Source organism: Pholcus phalangioides, unplaced genomic scaffold, assembly GCF_987345545.1.
Source record: "Pholcus phalangioides strain wild (caught in Gottingen) unplaced genomic scaffold, Ppha-v1.0 ptg000017l_1, whole genome shotgun sequence".
NCBI classification, from domain to species: domain Eukaryota; kingdom Metazoa; phylum Arthropoda; class Arachnida; order Araneae; family Pholcidae; genus Pholcus; species Pholcus phalangioides.
This window is the reverse complement of record NW_028301610.1, coordinates 15,412,542-15,425,438: the sequence shown is the minus strand read 5'-3', so window position 1 is coordinate 15,425,438 and position 12,897 is coordinate 15,412,542. Positions and strand designations below refer to the sequence as shown.

The 12,897-nt window shown below is 35.6% G+C and overlaps 1 protein-coding gene across 4 annotated transcripts; it reads right to left on the bottom strand.

Moving 5' to 3' along the window:
- Positions 1 to 1,722: 1,722 nt before the first annotated feature.
- On the bottom strand, positions 1,723 to 10,608 carry LOC149072432 (protein transport protein Sec61 subunit gamma). 4 transcript variants are annotated; one of them, XM_089246332.1, is made up of 5 exons: positions 10,459 to 10,608; positions 10,078 to 10,192; positions 5,951 to 6,053; positions 3,760 to 3,778; positions 1,723 to 1,848 (listed from the first exon to the last, which is right to left on the bottom strand). In XM_089246332.1, the coding sequence occupies exons 2-4, from the start codon at positions 10,169 to 10,171 to the stop codon at positions 3,766 to 3,768; spliced, it is 210 nt and encodes a 69-aa protein (XP_089102458.1). In that variant the 5' UTR covers positions 10,172 to 10,192; positions 10,459 to 10,608; the 3' UTR covers positions 1,723 to 1,848; positions 3,760 to 3,765. The 4 variants fall into 4 exon arrangements, with proteins under 4 accessions (XP_089102458.1, XP_089102459.1, XP_089102460.1 ...); XM_089246333.1 differs by having other exon boundaries at positions 3,764 to 3,778; XM_089246334.1 differs by lacking the exon at positions 3,760 to 3,778.
- Between the last annotated feature and the right edge of the window lie 2,289 nt (positions 10,609 to 12,897).

The following is a 12,897-nucleotide window of genomic DNA, read 5'->3' as shown; positions in this document are numbered from 1 at the left end:
TTAGGGTTAATACACTGCTCAAAACAATTAGGGGAGCAAGCAAAAAAGTGAAGAAAACCGTGCGAGACAGCCACGTATTGGCATACAATGGATAGTACACGCGTATCAATGCGCAATACAGAAAAAAGACGTAAAAAAAATTGGAATTAAGCTTTAATTCTTTGAAAATATGGAAAAAACCTGAAAAGATGATTTAGGGCAACAATTTGGTTACATGTAAACGATAAAAAAAAGTACTGTTTAGACATGATGCATGAGTTTTAATAGGGCGTGTGGTCTCCTCGAACAGCTAAGACTGCTGCACACCTGTTTGCCATGGATGCGATGAGGTTATCGATCAGACTTTGGGGAATACTGTTCCACTCCTCAAGAAGTGCAATCTGCAAGTCTCGGACAGTAACAGGCGGCCTTGGTCGCGCAGCAATGCGTCGTCCAGGTCAGGAGAGCACGCTGGCCATTCCATACGCTGTATTGTTTCAGCTTCAAGCATGTTCTCCACCAGACGAGCTCTATGCGGTCGGGCATTATCATCCTGGAAAACAAAGGAATCTCCAATGGCTCCAGTGTAAGGGATGACATGAGGTCGCAGTATCTCATCTGCATACCTTCGGGCCGTCAAAGTGCCATTCCGAATGATATGCTGATTCCACCCCATACCATCCAACCAGCTCGTCTGTATTGTGACCTTTCACGAACGAATGCGGGGTTATTTCGAGTGCCCCTGTCCCTCCATACCAGAACACGTCGGGTGTCACACTCCAGACTGAATCGGGACTCGTCTGTAAACAGCACTTGGCTCCAATCATGTTGCTCCCAATCTCGATGTTCAGCAGCCCATCTTCTTCGGGCCGCACGGTGGCGTGGGGTCAACGGAATGCAGACCATTGGCCTACGTGCATAGAGCCCTCCCTCATGAAGCCGATTACGTACTGTTTGGCTGGACACCCTTCGTCCTGTTGCCAAGAGAAACCGTCTTTGCAAATGCGTAGCATTCCCTTGCAGATTGCACTTCTTGAGGAGTGGAACAGTATTCACTAAAGTCTGATCGATAACCTCATCGTATCCATGGCAAACAAGTGTGCAGCAGTCTTAGCTGTTCGAGGAGACCACGCGCCCTATTAAAACTCATGCATCATGTCTAAACAGTACTTTTTTTTATCGTTTACATGTAACCAAATTGTTGCCCTAAATCATCTTTTCATGTTTTTCCATATTTTCAAAGAATTAAAGCTTAATTCCAAATTTTTTTACATCTTTTTTCTGTATTGCGCATTGATACGCGTGTACTATCCATTGTATGCCAATACGTGGCTGTCTCGCACGATTTTCTTCACTTTTTTGCTTGCTCCCCTAATTGTTTTGAGCAGTGTATAATACAATTTATATATATTGAGAAAACACAGAAAATGACTATCAGAAATATATTGCTATATCTGTCTTACAAGAATAGACTCACAGTGTCAATGTATCAAATTGGTATAAAGGTTATTGACAAGCTAACACCACATTACAATGCTATAAGACAGGCATCTTCCATTTATTGCTCACGAGCATGGTGGTTTGCTTCAGATTTCTTGTTCACAAGATATATTAATTAAATACTTCAAATTACATTCAGAAAATTAGGATTGTGTTGATCAAGTCTGAACGTGCTCGCCACTCACATAAAGAGGCACATTCATAAACAAATACCAACATTTTAAACGAGAACAAACGGAACAATTTAAAATAAAAACATTTTAATAGCTATTTTTTTTTTGTTTCTTTTACAAAAACAGCGATGCGAGCTGAAAAATTCATATTTGCTTGTAAGTATTCTTGGGCACAGCCATTGAAAACTATGAACCCCTGTAGAAGAAAATTTTGAAATTGATTCATATATATTGAATGATAGATCTCAAATTTATAAGCACAACCAACTTAATTTTAAACAAGCATAAATACTTGAAAGGTAAATATATATTATGTTTCTAAACACTTGGTTTTTCATAACATATTTATTGAAGTTTTTGATTGCAATAAGTTTGAATCCGAAGATGATGTCACTCTCCGCTATTACTACAAAGGTTTTGACAGCTGGCTGATGAATTGACGAGAGTTGATAAAGTTCAACTGCCCTTGTGGAGAATCAAACCCATGTCCTCTCATCTGGCACATGAGAGGACGTGACTGATTCCCCACAAGAGCAACTGAAGTTTCTTTCCTGGATTCAATCTTTGCATCAGCAAGCTGCCGAAACCTTTAGAACAAGTTTGTACACAAATCAAATACTGACACACATTAAAAAAAATCTCAAACAAGAGTTAAACATCAGCTTTCTGGTAACTTATGCCGGAAAGATATATTTCCAGAGTTGTTTGTTCTTGAATAAAGTAAATGTTGTACTTGGCTACAACACTTATTTTTTAATTACAAAAAATCTAAAGATTCAAGTTTTATATAGTTAAAAAATAAATAGTACTAATTTGTCAATGGCTTCAATAAAAAAAAATATTCTATTTCAGTGATTTTTAAAGTAAAAAGCTTTAGATTGATAAAGCATATTATACAATATGAACACTCATGTGTGATAAAATAAATATAATACACAACAGGGCCTGACAAATCCCAGGTAGCCACGGCGACTAGGAAATCTACATTTGTTGCCTAAAATATTCTATGCTAAATTAGTCTAAGGATGACACATAATTTGATGAATTCATTGATAACTCCTTGTCATGTTGAAAGACATAATCAAGTCCCGGAAAAGCCGAAAACATTATTTAAGACTGGTTTTTCTTGATCAAAAACCATAATTTGCTTTTAAGAAATTTGGTTGGTGCTCATCGGTGTACGCAAAGGGGGTTTTCAGGTTCTAACCCCCACTTGAGCAAAGATTATAGTGTTATTTTGCAGGAAAAAATGTAAACCCCCTCTCAGAAGTGGAAAAAATCTGAACACACACCCCCCCCCCCCGAAGAAAATTCTGCGTATGTCTATGTTGGTGTCTAAATTTTTTTTTATTTGTCAAAGACCTGATGTATATAACCCTTTCAAACTTAAACCAAAACTGGCTATTGAAAATAATTTTTTTGATTGATTTGTGTGTTCATAGCATGTCAAAATGCACTTTAAAAAGATTTTTTTTTAAATTAATTTGGGTTAATATCTTTACTAGGACCATTTGAGTTTGGTATACTTATGTGTACCTCAGATCTTGCAAGAATCATTCAAATTAAAGGTACACATACGTACCTCTGGAGCAAAGAGGATACACAATAAAATATAAACCTACAATGTAATTATGTTAACTAATAGCTAAAAAATTTGGAACTTAAGAGAAAAACACCAATTTTGGGTCCATTTGTTTATTAGAAAAATTGATTTGTTCAGAGCTGGATTCAAGCTATTTCTTTACAAATCACTGCTGATTTTTTTCTCTGTGTGTGTGGTCCGATTTTTCCTCCCTCAAAGCTCTATTTCTAAGAAAATTAATGACAAAAATTTTCTTGAATGCTTGTATGGTATGGAAGAAAAATCAATAACTGCAGGTGTATTACTAAAAATCTCACCAATTACACAAATCTATATATATAGTACATAGGCATCAATATATATATTTTTTCCTAAGGGAAAAAAATCAATAAAGCAAAGTAGCTCCTATATTTTCTAGTTGAAAATATAAACTATCGTTTTCATTTTCAAATGAAATTTTTTTTTAACTTGCTGAGTTTTATGGTATTAAAAATTTTGTAAAACAATTGAAAGTTTCACACTCACATACTTTTAAAAATTGCCCCTGAAAGAGATGGAATACATTTTCATATTCAGTATGTCCAATAAACAAATGAATAATAAGTCACAGGAGTAAGATGAAAGTACTTTAGCGATGAATAAATATTTTGTATGCATTAAAATGATAAACTTTGTATAAAATCAGATTAAATAATTTTAACCTAGTTTTAAAAATAATTCATTTCTCTATATCTGTATGATTCATTATTATAGAAATACACTGATATAAAAACATATGACTTCAATGAGAAAAACAAGGAATCTTGGTTAATAGCATTGTTAAATGCAAAACATTGATTTTATAAATTATATTCATTGCATATTGTTTTAAAAAATAGCACAAAATTTACTATTTCTGTCAAATACTTTTTTTTTCTGGGTTTTTAAAAATTTATAAGTACATTCTAGAAATGATAGCTTGCTGAAAGCCTTTCAATACAAATTTTTCTTTTTATATAATTTTATTATTTTCTTGCACTATTACATTATGCATATCAGGACCAATCAGATTGGTTTTAATGATTATGCTTCCATGCAGCTGATTTTTAATCATAAAAGCATAGTTTTCTCCAGGTGTTAAAATTGGAGGTAGAGCGATCAACACCTTTAGATATGCTGATGACAACTCTGATGGCAGAATCTGAAGAACATTATATCAAGAGTAAAAACAGTGAGAAGCTTGGACTCTTATCTAAATACCAAAAAAAAACACAAAGATCATGACTACAGCAGATATTCAGTTTTCAACTAGATGGCGAAAGTTTTGAGATTGTGGACAGATTTGATCTCTTAGGATCAAGAATTGTAGAGAGGGAACTGCGACGTAAGTCGCAGGTTTTGGCACATTCTGCTTTGGGGGCCATGATCTATGTAGTCACCAGGAGTCGAAAGACTCTTTGGTTCCTAACAGGGAAGAAAAAAAAAACCTATTCCCCCTACCTCAAATCATCAATAAGTGATTCACCGCCATATCCTCATTATTTCAGGGGTGGGAACTCTGCGCCAATTGCGCTGCGCCAAAATTAACATCTTGTGCCATCCTGCTCCAATAGGGTATTTTCGTATTTTTTTATGCGCCAAATAGCGAATTTTGCTTCAGTATGCCCGGAATTTCAGAAAAGAAGTAAAAAAGTTTTTGTTCCTGCTTGCCGTGACACGATTCTTTCCGAAAAGAGTGTGTTTTATTCCACTGTACTTGAACTATCGGCCCCTGCATCGGGCTTTCCATCGTGAAGCCTTGATATTATCCGTGATCATGCAACTGAAAATGATTTGCAATGGTCTTTTAGCTTTAAAGTGCGAATGTGAGTCAGTTTCCGTTTTCAAAAAAAAAAGTCACCACTGGAAGCAGCAGAAATAACTGTAGTCGATCGTCATTGCGTCAAATCTCAATGTTTCGTGAAAAAATTTTTCATTCTGAAGTAAAAAAAGCGCATGTCCGCCGATTGCTAATTTAGAAACTCCGAATAAATGAGCGTTAAATCGCCAATGTTACCGAATAACGAGTATTAAATCGCCAATATCACCAAATAACGAGTGTCAGATGGCCAATCTCGCCAAATAATGAGTGCTGAATCGCTAAGCATAGTGTTGATTCTTCCGAAATACTCTCCCATTTTGCAACAATTTCTTTCAGAGTATAAGAAAATTGAAAACTTATATAGAAAATTTTTAGCCCATTTGAAGGCGGCTGTTCCAGACAGCAAATAGTGCCCTCAGTAAGTAAAAATCATCTTAAATATAGACTGGTGCAAAAAATTTTATGACAGCCGCTCTTTCAAGCAAGGTGTCAAAAGCCTGAAACACCAAAAACAAAAAACAAGCTGATGAAAAGATGTTTGATAACAAAAAGCAGTGCAGTTTTATTTTGAAAAGAGGTGAAGGTTAACGAAAATATTGTTAATTTCACTGCTCCAATTTATAAATATCTGCTCCGAATCCTATATTTTGCTGCTCCAAAACTGCTCCGAATCCTGAATTTTGCTGCTCCGAAATGGACTTTGTCACTTCCCACCCCTGTTATTTATTCCCGATAGGGGCAGTTTAAATGTTAAAGAGTAATCAAAGCACTATTGAGACAGAAAATATATTGCTCAACAAAGCACTGAAATAAAAAAAAATCAAGACGATACCATGCAGTAGAAAATAAAATAGCTTTAGATTTTTAAACACTTACACTATGATATTATTGATGGGAATGTGAATTAGTTTTACAAAGAAACCAATGAATCCCATGATAGCGAATCCGATTGCAGTAGCCATTGCTATCTTTTGAAATTCTGAAAAAAAGAAAAGAGAAATTAAAAAAATTCAAAAATGACTATTCCGGAACATGATTCACTGTATAATTAAAATACCTTAATCTTTAGATCATTTACTGTTGTTTTACATCACTTTCTTTTATATAAGGATTGATTAGATTGAATTTTTTTTTTTGGTGTTAGGTCACGCTGCAATAGACATGTCAATAAATAATATTCATGCGATAGAACATCTCTTGGGCGATGGAGATATAAGACTCAAACATTTAACATTCTTGCTTTAGTCATATTTCCCTTTATTTTATGAAGGGAACCATTCTTCTGAATCATAGTATCGATGATTCATTTTCAAATTTGAGTATTATTGTAGCTTATTATCATATTGTTACACAGAAGATTAACATTAGAGTATAGACATTTCTAAAAAAGACTTGAAAAAAAATATCGTTGTAGAGAGATTATCACTATATCGAGAGGCAGCAGTTTAACATTTGAGTCTCAAAAATCTGAGCCCTGAAGTTTGAGTTTCCTGATAATCCGAGAGAATGGACGTTTCTGAATTTCCCTCTTGAGAGACCTTATTTCTTTTTTCTTCCTCCATGAACCGAACTATTTTTTTCTGGAATCCTACTCAATGCATACATATTGTACAGTAATTTCAGTTTGGAAGGACTAGGTAGCCCTCACCACTGTAATGGGTAACTGGTGTAATAAAATAGTAAACTCCCTTGAATGGATGTAGACCATTGCAACTTTCCGAGGGTCGCTGAGAAATGTTAACAAGTTTGACCGTTTTCTTCATAATGGTGGACAATGGCATTGTTCCCAATTGCACACATAAAATCGTTGGAAAGACAGTTGAAAGCTATCAGTGTCTCTCAGTGTCATTCACCATCAATCCCATCTCCAACTCTTCTAATTATTCACTCATCTTCGCAGCCTTATAGATATAATACAGAATTTCCAAAAAAGAAAATATCATTGGGATGCAGTAGCCCAGGTGAATAAGATACTAGCCTGAAGTACCAAAGGATGCTTGCAGGTGTTGCGAGTTCGATACCCGATTCGACCTTGTCAGACACAGAGGTGGCCTCTGTGATCCACCTTGAATTATCGAGACTACTGTGTAGACATTTCCAAACAAGACTTGAAAAAATATTGTTGTAGAGGTATTCATAATATATCCAGTAATGTCATAGCATAATATTGTTGTAGAGGGATTGTTATATCGAGAAAAACAAGAGAGTATAGAATTTCCAAAAAAGACGTGAAAAATATATCGTTGTAGAGGGATTTATATATTCAGTAACGTTGTAGTAGCATATGGTTGCATTGTTATATAAAGAGGCACGAGTTTAACATTGAAGCATAGAATTTCCAAAAAAGACTAAAAAATATGTCATTGTAATATTGACTCCTGGGACTTCGCCAATATGAACTCGATCAACCACTTTTGTGCCCTCTGTATCAAGAAACTCAGGATTCTTAACAAGATTGCATTCCTGAAACGTTGCAGAGATCACAAGGAAATGCCACAATTTTTACAAGTTTTTTCCAATCAGCCTGTTTCCGTTCGCATCAAACGCAACCTTTTCAATTGTTGACTTGCAATTTTGCGATCGATCATCCATAGTCACCGTCGCAATCTTGCTAAAATTGAATTGGATTTGCACAAACTGCATCCCTCTCTCGCACATTCTCGTGATGATTTTGCCCAGCTTGACGCAAGATCGTTCCACCGGGCACTTCACGTGTATCGCCAACATTGAGAAATTTTGGATAATAAGTTCACTCAGTTTCCTGCAAGAAGTTCTTCGAAAAAATGTTCTCATAAATTTTCCGACTTCTCGAATTCTCCAAAAGTTGTCAATCTTTCGAGTGAAACATTGTCTGGTGCCCATTTGAAAGTACTTGAATACAGACTTAATTTCGCATCACCCAGACCTCATTTTTGTCCTACAAAACTTCTTGCGCCCATCGAACGGTTGTTTCTCAACAGTAAACTTTCTCCCGATCAAAAAGAATCTCTTCGGCATTTAATTTCCTCTTCAGTTTCGGCCAATCTAAAAACCACTTCTTCACCATTTGAGAAATCTGAGATCTCTGCCATTCAAGAACTTAAAAGAAAGAACAATATTTTCATCACTCAAGCTGACAAAGGTGGCCAAATTGTTGTACTTGATAAATCCATGTATCAAGAGTCGGTTGAAAAATTAATTAACGATGGACCATACACTTTTCTCAATAAGGATCCAGCTCCTACCCTTCTAAAATTGGTTCAAAAGAAAATCAATCAGACTCCCATTCTCCATTCTTCGACCAAGAAATGCATCTTTCCATCTGCCGCAAACAGCGGGAGACTTTATGCTCTTCCAAAAATACACAAACCTTCATTTTCAGTAAGACCTATAATTTCTTGCATTGGATCACCTACACATCAACTTGCGAAATTCCTCGTTGAACTTTTGTCCCCTCTTTGCAAAAAGCATAGTTTCACAGTAAAGAATTCCTCAGAATTCGTTTCCATCATCCGCAGCATTCAACCAGATAATGCTACAATGATTTCCTTCGATATCAAACCCATGTTTACTAACATTCCTATCAGCGGTGCAATTTCTTTCCTGAAACAACGTCTGCAAGAATTCCACTTCTCCTCGATTGAAATAGATGAAATATGTCAACTCACCCAACTTTGTGTATCGCACAATTATTTCTCAGTGTTTGGAAAGTTTTACCGCCAAACAGAAGGTCTTGCCATGGGCAACCCACTCTCGCCTATCCTCTGTGACATATATATGGATTTTTTCGAAACAAAACTTTTGGAAACCTGCCACTTCAAACTTTGGATCAGGTATGTTGATGACACATTCACTTTAGTTGATGAGACTGATGTTAATATGTACAGAATTTCCAAACAGTACTTGAAAAAAATATCCTTGTAGAGGGATTTATATATTCAGTAACGTTGTAGTAGCATATCGTTGCAGAGGGATTGTTATATAAAGAGGCAGGAGTTTAACATTGAAGCATAAAATTTCCAAAAAAAGACTTTAAAAAATATGTCGTTGTAGAGGGATTTATAATACATCAAGTATTGTTGTAGCATATTATTGTTCTACAAGGATTACTGCCACATCAAGAGACAGTTTAACATTAAAATATAGTATTTCCAAACAAGACTTGAAAAATATTCTTGTAGAGGGATTTATAATGTATTCAGTAACGTTGTAGTATAATATCATTACAGAGGTATTATTGTTATATGAAGAGATCAGTTTAACATTATAGAGTACAGAATTTCCAAAAAAGAAAATATCATTGGGATGCCCAGGTGAATAAGATACTAGCCTGAAGTACCAAAGGATGCTTGCAGGTGTTGCGAGTTCGATACCTGATTCGCCTTTGTCAGAAACCGAGGTGGCCTCTGTGATCCACCTTGAATTATCGAGACTACTTTCTAGACATTTCCAAACAAGACTTGAAAAAATATTGTTGTAGAGGTATTCATAATATATCCTGTAACGTTGTAGCATAATATCATTGTAGAGGGATTATTGTTATATCGAGAGGCACAAGTTTAACATTAGAGTATAGAATTTCCAAACAATACTTGAAAAAATATTGTTACATCAAATATGTTGTAGCTAGATTTCACTGCATTCATAAGAGGTAGAACCAGGAAAATGAGTCTTAATAAGTGGGAAAACATTCTAAATGGGAACATTATAAGCAGGATACACTATATACATTCAAAATAACCATTACTTTAAATGTGAAAGCAGGGCCGTAGTGTATCTTCTCAGGGCCCCAGGGCAAACTTTACCTTGGGCCCCCACTTGAAAAGGTTATTTTTATGCAAAACAAGAGTACTTTTGCGGGGCAGTACCCCAGTTGCCCCAGCCTAGTTACAGCCCTGTGTGAAAGTTTGCTTAAATATCTGATTTCCAAGATCCAAGTAACTTTCAGGAACGAATCGAACTTGAGTACCACTATACTATCTCATAGTTGCACAATTAAAATCTGGCATATCAATGTAACAAACCTTTTCTGTCTGGCTTCGTACATCTTTTCACTAATCTGATAGAATCTTTAGCAAATTGCCTTCCAGGCTCCAACAAAGACATAACTTGATCCATTTCTTCTATATGTATGAAAGCCTGAATAATGAATACATTTTATTATTTTAGAGTACATAGACATTTTATTTTTTTAAGATACAATAGAGTATATTCCATTTTATGATTTTGAATAGACCAGTTCAAATTAATGATTTTAATATTACTAAACTAAAATTGCAACAAAAGAAAACGCATTTAAAATAAGCAAATAATATTTGCTAAACTTATAAAATTTAAATTAAAGGAATTATCGTGAATAATTGAATCTTTCTAATGTGGGTTATGATGAAAATGACAAAACGTACGTAATGCTGCACTAAACGAGTTGATCAACAGCACGCACGAGACACGTAGCAATGTTCCACGTTAGGATAGGAAACCACATGAAAAAAACTTGTCATTCAAGGGAAAAAAACCAAGTACGCGACACCTAGCGGTATTTATTGAAAGGCAAAGTTTTACAGCTGACTACTACAGAAAATAAACAACGTAAACATTGCATTGAGACAAAAACAGATAAATTCGAGTATCACGAATAGTCAGTCATTTTTGTCTACAAGTGTTTAAAATTGCTCTTAACTACGCTAAGCAAGTCACTAATTTCGATTAAAAACGGAGTAGTTCAAACTAAAACGGGACGTATGGTTTCGGGATGTAACGATCCCCAGTTTCGATCGATTTTTGTGAGGCTCCGGTCCCGCAGGCAACGTTTCCTCATGAAATATATGAAAACAGCGAATATGACAACATGATAAATTCATTGTTATTTATTAACTATTTTTAAATAAATACAGTCGATGTTCGTTATAACCTTGTGTCATTGCGACTGTTCCATTATGACGCACGACCGCTACGTTGTCAATTTTTTTCCTGTGCACCCGATGTCACTTTCCATCTAATGTAGCCACCAACAAAGACTATTCGATCCAATACAACGTCCGAACACAACTCTGCTCCGCCTCTTTTTTGCAAAGAAATGGACAAAATCTATGCTTTTCTGTTTGCCAAAATTGTGTTTGACATTAATCATTCATATTGAAGAATTCGGTGCATAGGTGCGTGCATGTTATGTGATTATGAAATTATTACAATTTCTCATCATTATTTTCTAAGCTGATGCATATTTTCACTTCAACTGCTTACATCAGTGTTTCCCAAAGTGGGAAATATCACCCACTGGTGGGCGAGGGCATGGTCCGGGGGGGGGGGGACCGATAGAAGCTACGGATTTAACCTTAAAAGGAGAAATAAGGATAGGATTCTTCTCGATGCAGGGCTCATTTCAACTTTTTCCGGAGGGGGGGGGGGCAAGCATTTTCCAAGGGGGGCAAAGCACATGTACTCAATGTATGTATATATATATATTTATTTGTATATATATGTACCATTTTTAGTGTATTTTCAATAGCCTGCCCCCCTAAATGACGGGCCTGTCTCGATGGATTTACCATGGGATTTTATGGGTTCGATTGAGTTGGGAGGCAATGAGAGAAAAAGTTTCCTGATAAAGGGGCAAAGGGACAAAAAGTTCGGGAAACTATGGCTTACATCATAAGAAATTTTTTTTATTCCGTCCAAATATAAATTCTTTTAAAAAGCTAATTTTTTTCAATTACCTCCCAATATAACGTCGTTTTCCGTGCAACTATTGCAGGTTGTTATAACGAACATTGACTGCATTATTAACAATAATTAATATAGTGAAATCTCGATATATAACGATACTCTGTGGACCAAGAAAAAATATCGTTGCTGAATATAAAATAATATCATTATATCGAGAAGTAATATTATCATCAGTCGTCATCAAATTCATGCTGTTTTTGGCATTTCTTCTGAATTAGCGTTGTTGGTACCACCATAAAATTAATTTATTCACAACAAAACGTTATAATTGATTAATAAAATTCAGTTGATTGTTCCCCTCTGTAAAGTGGTTTACTGCACAGTACTTTTGTGTACTACACAGAAAATAGCTTCACGGCAATTTGGCAATTTCATTTACACATGGATTGATGAAGGGTTCTCAAACTGTGCACCGCGGTGTCCCTGGTGCTCCTCCAACCTTTGTCAGGGGCGCCGCGAAGCTGTCACCTCGACAAAGGTTTTTCGAAAATATTCTTTGTTAAACAGCTCTGGGGATAAGCATTGAATAGGAAACGGGTGCCGCGGGTGGAAAAAATTTGAGAATCCCTGGGTGTTGGATGGTTGATTGTGCGAAATACCGGAGTTATCGTATCACTCTCGAAGGAACAAACACTGATGAGGAATTTAAAAATATATGGAAGGTGATTTTGAGTTAAATATAAATAATATCGTTGTAGTTGTTTCAAAATGGTCTATCCTAAAAAGATATCGTTATAGAGGAGTTTATCATAGTAAAGGACATTATTGTATCGAGAGGAGTTTAAAATTAAACTATAGTCAATTCCAAGCAAGATTTTAAAAAAATGTTGTATAGAGGGTTTATTGTTATATCCTTATATCGAGTATCGTTGTAACTAAGTTTCACTGTATATTAACTAGTTCAACAATAACATTTTGGCCAAATGCAGCTACAGCTTAAGAAATTCACAAAAAAAAAAAAGAATTGAAATGTACACTGTAAAATTGTTTTTTTACTACGAAAATCTAAAAACTTTCCAAATCTGGGTTTCAAACAGCTTTCTTATATTCAAAAGTATGGGCAGAGATACGGGGCAGAGGGGGCATTTCTTCCCCCCCCCCCCAGCGTCAAAGGTGGA